The following is a 15,727-nucleotide window of genomic DNA, read 5'->3' on the forward strand; positions in this document are numbered from 1 at the left end:
CCACGTCCGCTGGTCCGTGGACATTACTGAGCCCTAAGTGGAGGCCCACCTCACCCACATCTCCCCGGCTGCTCACTTTTGTAGACTGTTTTCACTCGTGTGTCCCTGCGAGCTCGTAGAAACTGCTCCCTGAGGGGCAGGTGTTTGGCACACTGGCTGGAACACCACTGTCCCATGCTGGAGTACAGGAGTTCGAGTCCCAGCCCCACTCCCACCTTCCTTGAGTGCACACCCTGAGAGTCGCAGGTAGTAGCAGTAGCTCAAGTCCTTGGGTTCCTGCCACCCGCATGTGAGAACTGGATCGAGTCCTGGTCCCTGTGGCAGGCATATGAGGAGTGAACCAGCGGATGTTAAGATTGATCTCTCTCTCTTCTTCCTTTCAAATACATTCAGTAAGAAAAAGAAAAAAAAAAAAAAAGGAAATTGTTCTTTGATACCCTATAGAACAGTGAGATTTGCTTTGTCCAGCAGAATATTTTACATACATGCATGCAAACACATAAACCCATATACACACATGAACTTGACCTAATTTCAATTTATTCTCTGGAAATCAAGTGGGAGATAAATACTGTACAAGCCGCACGTCAGAGAAGGTGGCGTGAACACAAACCACATCTGCTGGGCTCCGGGGAGAGGCTGTCCCTGGCTAGCGAGCTCCGCGGCCCGGGTCTGCGCCAAGCCAGACTCCAGTTCCTTCACCCTGGAGCTGGCGTCACTGCACACCCACCTCCAAACCTTGGAGCCCCGCTGCCTGGTACCTGTGGGCTTCTGCACACCCCAGGATGCAAGGGGGAGCCAGGCAGTGCACCCGGGGACCTGGGAAGCCAGGGAGCTAGCTGAGCGCGCAGGGGTTCCAGAACCCCCCGCCTGCAGCAGCCTCGCCCGTGTACGGGCCCCACTCCTGCAGGATGTGTGTGCACATGCCTCTCCAGCACTTTTGTGAATCATCTGATAAAGACTTAATGATTGTGACAGCATGTCTCCAACGCTGGGCTTACTAAATGGTCACAAGCCTTGCAAGTCTTTTCGATAAACCTAGCGGGCCTGATGTATTTCTGCGCTCCCTGTCTAATTGGTGTAAAGTTTGGAGGCCTGAATCCTGTATCTTTCATCCGGCTTATTGCGTCCTCTCCTTTGACACGGGGTCAGGGTTCACATTCGCATCCGATTATCGGAGTGGCACTCATTAAGCGGGAGCCGGCCTGGCCCCAAAATGAGTAAGCTTGAGAGAAACTCGGCCCATTTACTCAGCAGATTTCTGCCTGTTCGGGGGCCTGCGTGTCACCCGGCATTGCTCTGTGCTGAGAGCTTCAGACACCTCCAGCTGATGATTGACTGTGAGTGATGGGAAATAGCATCCAGTAAAGCCAGCTGCTTGCCATGGTCGGCAAAGTGACTCTAATGGATACAGGCTGCCAATTTTCCAGTCTTACTGGCAAGTATTCCAAGTGTAATTAAGGGAAGTTATAAATGATATGGAAATCTATCAAGTTCCATTTATTTTCAGAGGACTCCTTCCCTGGAGACCTTGATCTTGAAGCTTTGTTGTGCTAATGACTGCAGCCACTTCTCATTTCTGATTACAGCCTCCAGTCTCCTTCCACCAGGACGGAAAGACACAGAGCCCTCTCCTGCCCACAACCCCTCGCCAAACACACTCAGACCGGGATGCATTTGGCAACACACACTGCTTGAACCACAAGCTGCCATCGCCACGAACACTCAGAGACAGTGCGTGCAGAGGAGGAGGAGGGGGGCGGGGCGGGGGCGTGTTGGAGGAAGATCTCCACCGAACATAAAAGGAAGCCCCCGAAAGTACGGATGGAAAGCTGAGCTGAGGAGCAGATAGATATTCATCAGAAGGTGGTGTAGCTCACTAATGTTATTTGATTTGGAATAAAAGCATGAAAATGATGGCAAAGGCCTAAAATTGGAGCGGTAAGGGATGACTGCACAGCATTCCATTTCTCAATTTCATCCTTCAGAGCCACAAAATGGGGGTGATACAGTGACTGGATGAGGTTTACAGTAACAGCTGCGGTCTGCCCACACAAGGGAGGCCCCTCTAATGGGCTGAGGTCTGTTTGGAACAGACGGGGAGCAACAAAACAAGGCTCCCTATTAAGAGTGTGCAGTCATATTTCTGATCGGGGGAAAATGAGGATGGGAGTCAGGTTTCCTTTAAGACGGATCCTACCCCCTTTTGTCGTCCAAACCCAAGACCATTTCAAAAGCGTTCTCCTTTAAATGTGGGACGGAGGCCATCCACGGCGAGGGGTTTATCCCCCCCACCACAGCCCCCTCTCGAGCAGCGGTAAAGAATGCAGAGGAAACTGTGCCAGTAGCATATGGCTGTCTACTGTGCTAAACATTCATACAAAAGACAGGTTCATCAGTCATCGGAGTATCTGGATAAAAAATTAGCTCCTGATGGATGGTATTTTGAGCTTACCTGCTGCTGCTACATTAGCACAGAAACACAGGTTTTGAAACCCACATGACATGAGAAACTGCAGACCATGAAATACGACACGTGCAGGAGCCCATAACGCACGCCAGATTATACCAAATCATAAATAAGCTATTGAAACCCTCGGCCTAAAATTGGGCCGCCGCAAGGAACCCTGGCTCACTTCTACGCAGGCCAATTAATGCACAGCATCTGCCGTACAGAAGCGGGGCATGAAGCACTTCCGAATGATTTCGGCAATTAAAAGAAAACTGTTTCCTGCCTGTTCAGACAGCAACTGTTTCAATGCAAGAGTGAGCACCGAGTCACTGTGTGCAGCTGAAAAAGAAGGCTGGGTGGGCGGGAGGAAGGATTTTTATGGCAAGACGAGCCTTCTTTTGTTGTCCTCCATTCTGGGTCTCCCTGCCAAGTGAGACAGAAGGCTCCGAGGGCTTACTGGCCCGCCGCGGGCCCCCCTTCTGCCGCACCGGGCCACCCCAAAGACTGCGATCAATATGAGCCCCGCTGATGCCACGGCACAGGTGAAAATCCCTGCAGCCCGGCTTAAAGGCCGTTCCACGTAGAGCACAGGTGCCCGAACGCGGCATGTTCCAAGGCGCTCAGATCTGCAGACAGACGCGGGGGGCAGCCACGAGGAAAAAGGCATCTCTGACGTGCTAAAAGGCATGGCCGGAAAGGCTGGCAAGTGCCTGAAGGAGAAATGTGTGTCCACGTTCCAAGCCTTTCAGGGAAAGCAGAGAGCGAGGGGTCTGGGCCCCTGGGCCCCTGGGCAGCAGTGGAGCAAGGATGCAGCCATGACCGTGATCGCGTCACGAAGATGCCCCAGACCCTCACGCCCACCGGAAGGCCCCCTTCAGGGCTCGCGGAAGGGCGCGGGAGGGGGAGGCCCTGGCGCTGTCTGCCCTGCCTCCTGGGGGGGGGGGCTCCCTGTGATGGAGTAGGGGCAGCTGAGTAGATCACGCAAAGGACAGAGCCGTGGCCAGCCTGAACCAAGGCCCGTTTTCCTTAAAGCTCCTCCAACTGAAGAAAAACATGACTCCCTGCTGGCCTCTGAGTTAGCTCAAAACTGGAGCCAAAGGCTGGGCGGACAAGGAGAACTGGTTAACACTGATGCCATCAGCAACAGTCAAGAAATCGATCTACAGTCGCAGCTCTGTGACGTCTGCTGCTTTACAGGATTCCGTGAAATGATGTTTTTAAGTTTATCTTAAATTTTGTTTTTAGCAGAAAAAAATATTTTGAATTCTGGTACAGCTGAACATAGCCATCTTAAAAATGTTTAAAACAAAGCAAACACAACATGCCCTCTGATCCCAAACCGATCACTCCGTGAGACACAGAAAGCGAATGCCAGCTTCCAGAGACTTCTCCCACAATATTTAACCTACTGATTGATCTAGCAAAATATTTTTAACTGACATGGATAATTATTGCTGGGTACGATCAATCGTAAGAATTCCCAATTTGGTCCTTGCACCAAAAACAATGCTAAAATTGAACACTAAGTGCTATCTGGAAAAGGCGAAGACAAAGTCCGCCTCTGCAGAAGACGAGACACGAGTCAGGCGGCGGAGAGGCCTCGGGGTGAGCCTGGTCTCGGCACTGTTTGGTTGCTGACTACACTCTGAAACAGAGATGGTCCAGGTGAGCTGAGCGCGTCCAGAGGCCTGTGGGATTTCGCGCTATGACTGTCTGTAATATTTCCACTTTTCAGGTTTAACAATGTTAATGAATGCGCGAATCTGTGCCTACATGCTGGGGAATACAATGGGAGGTTTCAGTGAAAAGCTGGCATCTTGTCAAACCGTTTGAATAACCAATGTTATAAAATATGTAAATGTAATTATTGCAATTATTTTATGACTGAAAAGCAAGGTACCCGGAAATTGGAAAATCAATCAGCCGGGCTGGCTCCTCAGCTAGGGAAAGAGGCAACGACGGAGCCCGGGCTGCCTGTGTACACGGCACGGGGCTGGAGACGCCGTCAGGAGGGCCTGATCCAGCCCTTTGCATCTGGAATACTTACGAGCAAAGGAGGTTGCAAAGCTTATTTCTTCAAGAAATGAAAAAAGAAAGGCGTCTCACCATGTGTATTTGCTGTTTCCCCCAGATGGTCTGTGAACTCAGTTACAAAGGGGTGTGGTATGTGTGTGTGTGTGTGTGTGTGTGTGTGTGTGTACACGGCACGCTCTGAAATGAAGCACCTGTTTCTCAGGGTCTGTGGCACCCACAGCTTGGAGCCCTCCCTCCCAAAGGGGCAGAGGCAAGGAGAAACATCAAGGTGAAGTGCGGCTGGGGCTGCGATGCACGACTATGAGTGGGGTGTTCGCAGTGGCATACCCGGCACCAGGCCGTGGTTTCCCTAGGCATTGCTCACGGGAGCAACAACCCCCCGCCCCGACCTCATCCCTTCTGGTAAAGGTCAAGTGTGATCCAAACTAGATGTTCTGCACCTGGACCCACAAAACACCTCAGTCTGTCTTACTCATCTTGAATGTGCCAAGGAGGGGCACAAAGCAGCAACAGGTACTTAATGCCCATCTATTATTTTACTCAGTTTCACGAATGAAATAAGCCACAAGCTACTAATTAAGAAAGAAATATAAATGGTTTATGGGCCTGCTTTATGTTTCACTGAATGGTTTATTAAGTAAGCTGGATATTTCTGAGGCAAATCTGAGATGCCTGCAGAATACCAACATAACTCAGAAGAATCTTAACTAAACACAATGTTAACACCCCTTGGTTTTTACTGCTATTTAAATTTTTGTTTAGGATATCAAAGGCTAACAATGTGCAATAATGATTTAATTTTATTCTTAAAATTGATCAATAAATTGGTCAATAAATCCAACATCTGTCAGTCTAATGCTGACATGTGGGAAAAAACGTATTCTGCCATTATTTGAAAATAATACATATTTTAATATCTTCATTTTCTGAAATGAGGGTGAAAGTTTTAACAATTAAAACAAGTAAAAAATTTCTTTGTGTTAGTGTTTTCAGTTTATGACAGTATATGTATAGAAAAATAGGTGTTTTTCAAACAGCACTGAAATCACATTTTCAGAAGACAAATTTTTAAAAGGCATGTAGACAAGGCATATGAAAGTCATTCTGTCAACTGTTTTCTGAATGAAATTTGTGGTTCTTGACTTCAATAATCGTTCGTACTGTTTCTTAATGGCTAGATGGTATGCATTTTCCTCTATTAACTAATATCTTCTTCTCACTTATTTAAAAGAAACCTATTACACAGTCCTGTGAAATAAGAATTTTACTGCCACTTACGATGAAATAGTACATTGGTGGGTGTCTTCAAAAGTTTCATGGAAAATGATCATTAACTTTTAAAGAATGCACGAATTTAAAAAAACTTTTTGCACCAAAATAAGCTGACCTTTTTATCCCATTTTTCCATGAACTTTTTGAGGTAAGCAACAGCAAGAAAGTGATAGGACTCTCGCTGTGTGAACCCTGAGAAAGCACTCTGTGTAGACTCCAGCTTTCGTGTCGAGTAGGAGTGCTGTTCAGGCCACACAGAAAGCTTGCTGAGTGCAGTTATTCCCTCTGAAAAGCCAGCCCAGCCTCTGCTTCCCAAAGGTTTAGCTCACTGCAAACTGTACTTCCCAAGCAGACCTGCACATCATGACTTAGGGACGTTCTGGGGAACTTCATGTTGCCACATCCACTCTTTTAAGGTTTCTTAAGTGAAACACAAAAGTTACAAACAAACTGTCAGAGAAAACAGAATACTTGTAGGCCTTGAGTTTGCACATTCTGGTCTTCGTGAAAATACAGATGACTGACTCCAATACATTTCTGCTGATAAAAGCAAAGAACAACAACACACCCTGCTGTGGTGCTAAGAGAACTTAGAACCACAAAACTCAACCTCACAAGTAGCATTTTCTGAACTGGTCCAAAGACAGTGTCTTGCACTGTAATCACAGGAAGTAGAAGTTACCTATCGGAGCTGTCCTAGGAGCCCACGATTCAACTTCTCACCCTGCATTTGCCTTTTCACAAGCAGTGGATGAGAGGAAAACACTGATTTATCAACACAATGACAAAGGGAGTTCTGCCAGGGCCCAAAGAGAGGAGGGGCGGGTGGCAGAGGCTGCTCGGGCAGCCGGAGCTTACAACCGCGGCTGCCTTTAGAGATCAGGTGACGACACCCAGGGGCCCGGGCACTGGAGGTGCCCACCAGGTACATGTGTCAGGGGCCACATGAAGTCCAGGCCACTTGCCGCCCTGCCCTGGACATGTTTTTAACGCCATTCTCAAGTGCCCACGTTGAAGTGCTGGTGGGATTTTTGTTCTCTGAGCTACCCCGCAACGAATGCAGGGGAAATACCACCTGGTCCCCTCACTAACTGACACGCTGGCCCACACGCAGTCAGCATGCAGGAAATGGAAAGTATGAAGACATGAAAAAGTGAGGCCAGGAGGCAGCACCCGGACAGCGCTGCTCCGCCCTGGCACCCCTGCCCCCACCCCCTGAGCAGCCACAGGCAGAAGAGCCCGGCACTTGGACCCCACCCCACCCCTCTCTCCCCTGGCCCCCTCCACACAGGTTTAGACTCAGGTATCAGAATAGTAAGAACTCAAGGTAAAAACATCTAAGAAAAGCACAAATGCGATTTTATAACTAAAGCTACACAATTAAGGTTGGCAAGCCCAGGATGAAATTATTCAGGCTTTGTGGCTCCCAGAAACAAACAAAACAAACAAACAAACAAACAAAGGAGTAAGAAGGAAACTTTAAGAGTAAAATCTCTTCATGGTGTTTGCCAGCCCATAATCCCACCACTAGAAGATACCACTGAATGCTCAGATAATGTACCATGTGCTTGTTAACATTAAGGCCAGGAGCCAGCCTCCCATGGCCCTAACCCTGTGGAATGAAGATTTCCAGGGCAAAGCCCTCCCTACCGTTTAGCAGATGCACAGACACAGGTACACACGTTTGTACACACTTGCATGTATGCACATGCCTGCCTCCACACACCATGAGTGATCCTTAACATCACCCCTCCCAAACACCTGAGAGCAGGACCACTCTCAATGAGCGCCTGCTTCCAGGAGCATCTGTGCACTGAAAGTGAGTGCAACAATTCACAGCTGCTTCACCTCTTTAAAGCTTTTCTGGAAAAGCTGGTAGCTCTATTTCTGTGTCATCAAGGGAAGCCATTGTCCACTCAGTTTCCCAACCTCACTTATCACCCTCGGGGCTAATGGCCACGTTTTCTTAGTCCTCATTTATTGTGAACGCTTCTCTGCAAGGCAATGCCAACTGCATGAGTCTCTTCTCAACAGTAAGACGATACTTTACATTATTTAAGGAATAAGCAAGCAGCTTTAATATAATCGTTACAAGAAACTATATCAACCGCAATGACTTAACTGAAAAGCAAAACATTACATGGAATTATCATGTAATCCATGAAAGATCATCATGTTTGGCTGTTATTTTTCCTGCACAGATAAAAATGCAGCACTAGTGGTACCTTATTCTCTGCACTTGTGCTGTGTAGAGATTTCTACCAAGTTCTAAGACAATGCACACATCCCACCAGTTCCTCCAGAGTCAGTCCCCTTCAGACTGAACATGGAAGGAAATGTTTATATAGCTTGGATTTTTACCACCACAAGGTCAAGATGGAAGACTTCCAACTGTGATCCTACATCCCCTCCCCTCCCCGAGTTATGAAAGTGCTCTGACCCTGCACGGTTGTGGATTTCGCCCTTCCTTTACTCTCCATCCCAGCGAGTCATTCACTCCGAAACAATGCAAAGTTCCCCACTGGAAAATTACTTCTCCAAGGATGCTCCAAGCACACCATTCTAGAGCACACACAGCAGTTTCAGGTAAAACACTTCCGGAGACAGTGAGCTTGGGAAATAACAGAATGGTTACTGCCTTATTTCTGTTCCAGGCCCAGACAGTTTTAGAGGGTAATTGCAAAATACATAGAGAATGGTCGAAACCTCCTTTGCTGTTTGGTGCGGGGCATGTGAGTTGAGAGAGAAAGAACTTCCCATCGTGGGGTCCGCTGTGAGCCATGGTTCTGGAAGGGGCAGTGTAAGACAAGCATCCACCCAAAGACAGCTCTTACCATGTCTCCAGGTGCGACAGAAACAGCCACCACCACGCCAGGCATCGGAGAACGCAGAATGCTGCTCGTATCCTCGGCCACTTTTTTCAGCATAAATTTGTTCAGTTCTGCCGCGAGTTTGGTTAAGATATGCACCTTGTACTAAAAGGGGGGGGGGGGGACAAAACAAAGTAATAAATGAGTTTACACGATGAACTTTTCCTCCAAAGTAGCATTCATTCAAAATCAGGATTTAGCTGTAAACTAAAATTGCAATAGCACTCTTAAAATCAAATGGTTTTTAATTATTGTACACAATTAACAAAACATTAGTTTGTTTCTGGCATATATTGTAAGCCAGTTTCTACTTAGGAAACTTCTTGAAATAGAAAGTATGCCGGTTATTAATTAGTGATAAATAATCCTGTAAGCGTAAGAAAAGGTATCTGGAGACTTTACAAAGAAAACAGGGTGGATTTTGCTCGTATTCCCTTCGCCGCTGACAAACTTCCCAAAGAAGGCAAATCCCAGGAGCGAGGTGGGCGGAATGAATAAAGGCGGTGACACTGTGCCTGGGCGCCAGCAGATGGCAGCAGATCGCTGTCTCTAACTTCCTGTGCCCTACAGGGAGCAGCATGTTATCAGCAAGTTAAGACAAAGGGTTTCAGTGTTCATTTTGGGCAAAACAATATTTAAAATCCAAATTTCGTTCAGTGACATAAAATGCATTCACAGTTGAACACTTTAGCTTTTCTTTTTGGGCACTGCATCAGTCTTTCTGGTGTAACCAAGTGTTTGGAGAGAGAAAGATGAAATGCGAGGAGAACACCTCCTGCACTGAGAGAAGACATCAGATTTTTAAACATTGACGGAAAATGATGCACAACAACCAGGTCTTCTCGGGGCCCGGCTGCACATGGCTCTCACATAACTAGAGGCCAGTAAAAGCAGTCTGGTCACGGAGAACAGTTCTAATAAGGAGAATTCCTGCACCACAGGAAAAATCCCGATCTGGGAGAATAAACAGAGGAGCTACAATTTGGTCAAAAGCAAACAGAAAGAAGATAAAATGGCTGGAGGGAGCTGAAGGCTGCTGGAATCCTACCAGGTCACATTTCTCTGTGGCAAGACAGACGCATCACTAAGGCAGCTCCTTTTTCTCAGACAACAGAAACCCAAAAGCTGTGGTAACTCAAAGCCTCCTGTGGGTGTCATGATGGCAGGGATGCACCCCAAAACAGAGCCCCACCCCTTGTGCTCTGCACAGGGTGCCGGGGTCTCCAAGGGCGCTCATGCTCTCTGCAGGGCCCATCTCAGTGAAGAGCTTTGATGGCTTAAGTTCCGAGGAGACGCGAGGCACTTGACAGGTTGAATAATAACATCTTTTGCATGTTGCTTTACTCCTGAGTGTGTGTTTTGCAATCAAGACACAAGAGCGTCTGCCAGCTTTTGAAGGATATGATCCTTAAGTGAAATTACAGTGCAAATAAAAGCTTTTGGCTCCTATTAAAATTCATCTGAGTCATAAGCGGCCAGGGAAAAAGCGAGGCGCGCAGGCTGCTGTCAGTCTAATGAAGATTCCGGGCAGAGGGACTATTTATCAACGATGAATTGTACCTCCAAGTCCTTCATTAAGTCCAGGGAGCAGGGGGTGGAGGGAGAAGGCAGAATATAATTGGACAACATTGTACAGTTTCACTATCTGTGCTCCGTCTGCCGAGGAGAGACTAGAACCTCACTGGGGCATCATCAGAATCAACAACGAAGTTCCTGTGCGAGCTGGCCTCTCCCATGGGTGGCTCAGGACTGGGCCGAGCTGTTGAGTTTTCAGAAGAGCAGATTTGGGGTTTTGTTGTTGTTTGCACAATTCCACTTCCAAATGTCAACTCTCAATTCAGGGAAAGTATCTACATACATTGAAAAAATGATTTAGTGCCCTTCGACCGGGCGCCTACACTTAAAACCTACTTTCAGCTCACGAATAAGCCAGGCTACGGATAAAGAGCTATGGCCCTTAACTCCCTTTCTCCCCAGAAATGACAAGATCCTGGCTAGAATTGCATCTTTTTACTATTTTTATAATTTTCGTATCATGTGGATTCCTGTCTCGGCGGGACGCCTGCTTGCCTTGGACGGAGATGTGAAAGCCTCGCACAACTCGAGACTTCGCATGCCTTCTTTGTGACTGGGGAGATGTTCCTTTTCCTTCTGTATTTGTTTATTGTTCTTAAATCTGTTTGGGGGATAAGCAGCTTATTGTAATCACATGAAGAAAAAACTCAGCAACAATGGAGTCCACGCCACCATAGATGCCTTGGCTTGGAAATGACCCTTCCGGGTTTAAAAGGAGGCGGCAGGCGGAGAGGAGGGTCTCTCTCAGAGATACCTTTGATGTTGTCCTGGCCCTGTGCGGTACTCAGCGTGCTCAGAGCACTTCCGGTTGCTGAGGCCTACAGGGGCGCGCCTATGGGCCCGGCGTGAGAGCCGTAACAGCTTTCCGATGCCCCACAAATCAGGGCGTTAAAGAACGTGCGCCAGTGCTCGGCGCCCAGGCCCAAGCGCTAGCTGCGGGAAGCCCCGGAGCCCTCGCGAGCACCGGGCGGCCATCTTGTGCAGGCACCTGAGGAGCGCGCCTCCCCGCGACTGCACGCTCCCCGCGGAGTTGCGGCTCTCCACGTCGCTGCGGGCTCTCCAGAGCAGCTCAGCCATGCAGCTCGCATGTCCGAGGCGGGAGTGGAAGCCCTGAAAGGCCGGGGTGACCAGGAAAAGCGGCTCCTTGGCATGCAGCCGGAAGTTGCGCACTCCAGTTCCTCGGGAGGCGGGACTTCCCTGGCTGGCTTCCGGAAAGCCAAACTCCGAGGTCCTGACACCCCCGCCACCTTGCGGTGTGCTCTCTGGGCCTGCCCTGTCCACGCAGAAAGATAACGGAAGGGAATGAGGTGTCTCCTAACAAGCCCGCAGCCCAGGCCTCTAGGCAAGTGAAACCACGTCCAGCAAGAAAATCGCTCCCAGAGGTTTCCAAGAAGACAGGGAGTCACAGCAGACACGAAAGATCAGGAAGAAAACCGCAGAGATGGACAACACAATGGGATTGTTAATCATTAGCTCCCGAGGCAGCGAGAAGGCTGGGGGCTGGGCCCGCGGGGCTGGTGTTGGGGAGCGAGAGGCCTCGCGGCGGGGAGGGCACTGAGTTTCAGGAGCCTCCCTCAGACACACTGGCCCCTGTGCTGGAGCGCGCCCAAGACCCAGTGGCCACCCTCACCGTGAGACCGCCCCACGCAGATGGACACACACACAACACTGCGTGCTGTGCCCCGGGTTTGCTTAGCACGTGCACCTCTCACAGAGCTCAGATCCCTGTGCTTCCTTCCAAGGCCCCCCTGCTGGACAGGGAGTTGGAGCTCTGGCCTCCCACGTGTGTTCATTGTAACTTCACCTGGCACGCTGTTCCTCTTAAAGTGGGTTCAGCTCCAGCTTCCATTTCTAAGTCACTCCGGTAGCAATTTCGTGCAGTTGATCTAGTGCTAATGTTTTTTCACGTCAACTGTTGACCATCTCAACACCAAATCAAGGGCAAATGTGAAGCCTGTACTCTAAGTTGTTTTACGTTACTTATTTACAATCCGGAAGCACGGGCAACATAACTGCACACACAGCCCTTACTGAGCAAGGCGGCAGACACCTGCCTCAAAGGTCAGATCCACTTCTGGCTCAGCTTTTTCACCCTTCTGGCCCTCAACACCTACAATATTAAGGCTGTGTCTTCATTTCCCAGGCGGCACCCAGAGCTACCACTCAAATATTCCCAAAAGGTTTACTTCCCGAACTCAAAGCTAGAGAACAACAGTCCATTTTTAACGTGACAGAAATGACCACCCGCCAAAAAATGGTGCTTCTTTAAAAGCATCTGCATGTCAGGAAAGCAGAGGCAAACACCACGTGTGAGGTGCAGCCACATTTTTCTTTCCCCGATTCCTTGTGGGACACAACAGTTAACACTTGAGGAAATCAGACCAGGTTCAAACCCAGGCTCAACACCAGGCCCTCCATTTCAGCACAGGGCCGGAGAGCCTGATTCCACAACAACAACAACAAAAACCAACCCAAATCTCCCAGAAAGAAAGCACACAGCAAGGGAGGCTGCGGCTGTCCTCATGGAGGTATGACCCAGGCGGGAAGGTGAAAGGAGCAGCCCTCAGCCGGCACAGCTGCAGCCTGGGGAGCAGCCTGTTAGCATAATGCTGTGACAACTCCATCAGCGTGGTCTCAAGGTAGCTGTCAATCAGGATGCATCATTTAATCCAACAGCACTCGGAGGACTTTCTCCTACAACCCACATGACAGCATATCTACAGCTCTATTTATATCCGGCCCAGTAGTGTTTACGATGCCGTCGTAATTAGAAAAGATGCAACAGGCAGCAATATTATTGAGATTTCCATTTTGCAGGATTGCCCTGGAAAGTGTGATCTTGCTTCACAGAGTCATGCTAAATGACAAAAGGCTATTTTCTTCCATCTCCCAGCTCAGACAGCACTTCATTTGCAGCTATCTATAATTAGATTAATGGTGTAGTGCCTTACAAAGCAGGCCCACTTCACATCAGATAGCATATGAATTAGGACAAACACTTATTTCAATTCCAGGCAGAGAAAGCAATGACTGGGGTATTTAGCATACCCTTTATGGCGGAATGAGATGTTAATTGTGTACCATTACCTCTAAACTGCTTGCTTGTTGTATAAATCACTGTGCTAATTGATGCAGAGATAGAAATGTAGCCACAGGCAAGAAAGCAAAGGAATGAGAGCTGAAGATAGTGGATAAAGGATTATCGAGTAAAACCATATGGAGAGGAGGCGCCTTTGAAACCTCTGCTTTCTGCCCAGAGCGGGATTTCTGCAAGTACAGCAGAACTCTCATACTAGGAGGCGAAAATTAATTTTTTACATTCCTCTTTCAAAATACCAATTTCTCTGGAAAAGTTCTGGCTGCAAAAATCCAAATAACAGGTATGGGGACTCATTCTGTATGTTCCTAAACACGTGGACTGTGCAGTGTTCAAACAGGACTCCCTGTCTGAGTTTTTGGCGCTTGTGCTAATGAGTACTATCAGGAATCCACCTGACGCAGATGTTTCTGACCCATCCACGGGGCAAAATGAAATTCTTCCCCAAGGCTTCAAGTCGCTCTTTACACTGAAAAAAGTAAATAAATAAAACCTCTGCTGGTTTAGATCTGCTGTAGACTCTACACAGAAACCTTTGTTCAGGACGTGAATCCGGGGGAGCCCAATCATTTTCATGTGCCACTGAAACAATGATTTTAACATCGCCATCAAAACCCTAAAATGTGATCGTTCTACACATGATTTCACTTTTATAGGGAGGAACCAGAAAAGAGACATTTTCTATTTTCTTCTAAAACAAACAAAATAAACAAAAGCATTTAGTAATTTGAAAGCTTCAGTTTTTCATTTCCAAAAGCCACTTTTTTTTTAAAATGGCCCATTTGGCCCTCCACAGCTCTTCTTAGGATAAAATGCGTGTTTGAGATGCACAAATACAGAAAGGGAATGTTACACACAGCAAGTCAAACCACCAGTGATCCACGGATAAACACACCCTTGGGAAGTTCATAAATCAGTGCATGTGCCCTGAGTTTGTGTTCACAATTTTTTTTAATGGCAAGGCAACAGTAAGGTGCAAATTACTGCTGTGCACTTTTTCACAAATTCAGCTGCTTAGTAATTAGCACTGTTATAACAAAATTTTACACAGAGAACAACTGCAGTGGGTCAGTTAATAGTTCAAATTCTCAGCTTCAGAGTAACAGTTAACATCTCCATCTACTGCAAGTGCACATTTGAAGAATACTCTGTATGGGTTGGCCTTGTGAAATACAAATAAAATAATGTCCCAAGAAACCAGAATGTCAGGTTCAAGTTATCAGGACTGTAACTTGGAGGAAAATTCCAGAGCTGCTTTGTTGAAGGCCACAGTCCTTACCTTTTAGCTTACGAAATAGCCCTTACATATATCACTGCTGAACTGGGCTCTACCTGTATTGCAACTTTAGCAGTTTAAGGACAAAGAAAGAAAACTATGAAGAAACACCCAGGTCCCCTGAAATGGAATCGAATGCCTACAAAGTAACTAACTAGCGGTAACCACCGTGAAACGCACCCCCAAGCATGCAGTTGGATGGCATAAATGCAGACACACCAGGAAAGATCCGGAAGCAGTGCAAAGGCCTGCTCCCAAGCCTTAATCACTTAGACCTTTTAAACTAGAGCCCTCTGGCCTGCAGCCAAAGCCAGCACGCCCATCACTTGTGTGTCAGTGCTTCACCCATGCTGGTGCTAACAGGAGAAAATATATGGTTTCTGATACCACGCCCCAGTTCCTCAACACTTGCTCCCTCTAATTGAAAAGGGCAGTTGGACCCAAAGTAAATCACTCAGTTAGCCTGTTTAGTGACGTTCAATTGACATTAATATATTGCAGTGACAAAATGCATGAATTTCAACATTTGGCTACTGACATTTATGAGTCAATCTATACTCACTAGAGGTGAAACATAATTCCAACCCAAAAAAAGCAAAAACAAACAAACAAACAAACAAAAAACCTTCACAAAGTCCATCTCAAAAACTAATTGTTTTGCTAAAAAAAAAAAAAAGATGGTTTCATCGAAGAAAAGAACCATCTTAAAGTTAGTATCGAGAACTTTAAAGGAAGAGTTAGAAAGCTTGTATGTCTGATTGTTCTAAAAAGATAATCTCCCTGGAGCGTATAACAATGTCAGTCAATAAAGAGAAATCTGCCTGGTCTTCTTCGCCTTGCTTTTGTCATCAGAAACACAGGCTCCTTCTGGTTCTACTGAGATGAGAATCTCTCTTTTTCAGGAATAGTGCTGAACACCACACTGAAAATTAAACCTTAGACCCGCGGCTTATTTCCTGTTTCCTCCACTGTGTTCCAGTGAGTCTATTTCCCTTGTCATTGCCATCACTCATGGTTTTTTTTGTTTTTGTTTTTGTTTTTGTTTTTACAAGCAGAGTTAGACAGTGAGAGAGAGAGACAGAGAGAAAGGTCATCCTTTTCCCGTCGGTTCACCCCCAAAATGGCCACTACAGCTGGTGCGCTGCACTGAT

The 15,727-nt window shown here is 47.3% G+C and overlaps 1 protein-coding gene across 12 annotated transcripts in view; it reads right to left on the reverse strand.

The window, feature by feature from the left end:
• The window catches only part of PCCA (propionyl-CoA carboxylase subunit alpha), a 438,870-nt gene that overhangs the window by 4,806 nt on the left and 418,337 nt on the right, over window positions 1–15,727 (reverse strand). For all 12 annotated transcript variants that reach the window (XM_070048637.1, XM_051850469.2, XM_008260152.4 and 9 more), the window contains one exon: window positions 8,593–8,733. In XM_070048637.1, coding sequence (XP_069904738.1) covers window positions 8,593–8,733 — 141 coding nt within the window. The remainder of the gene's footprint in view (window positions 1–8,592; window positions 8,734–15,727) is intronic.

This window comes from Oryctolagus cuniculus, chromosome 9 (assembly GCF_964237555.1).
Source record: "Oryctolagus cuniculus chromosome 9, mOryCun1.1, whole genome shotgun sequence".
Lineage (NCBI taxonomy): Eukaryota > Metazoa > Chordata > Mammalia > Lagomorpha > Leporidae > Oryctolagus > Oryctolagus cuniculus.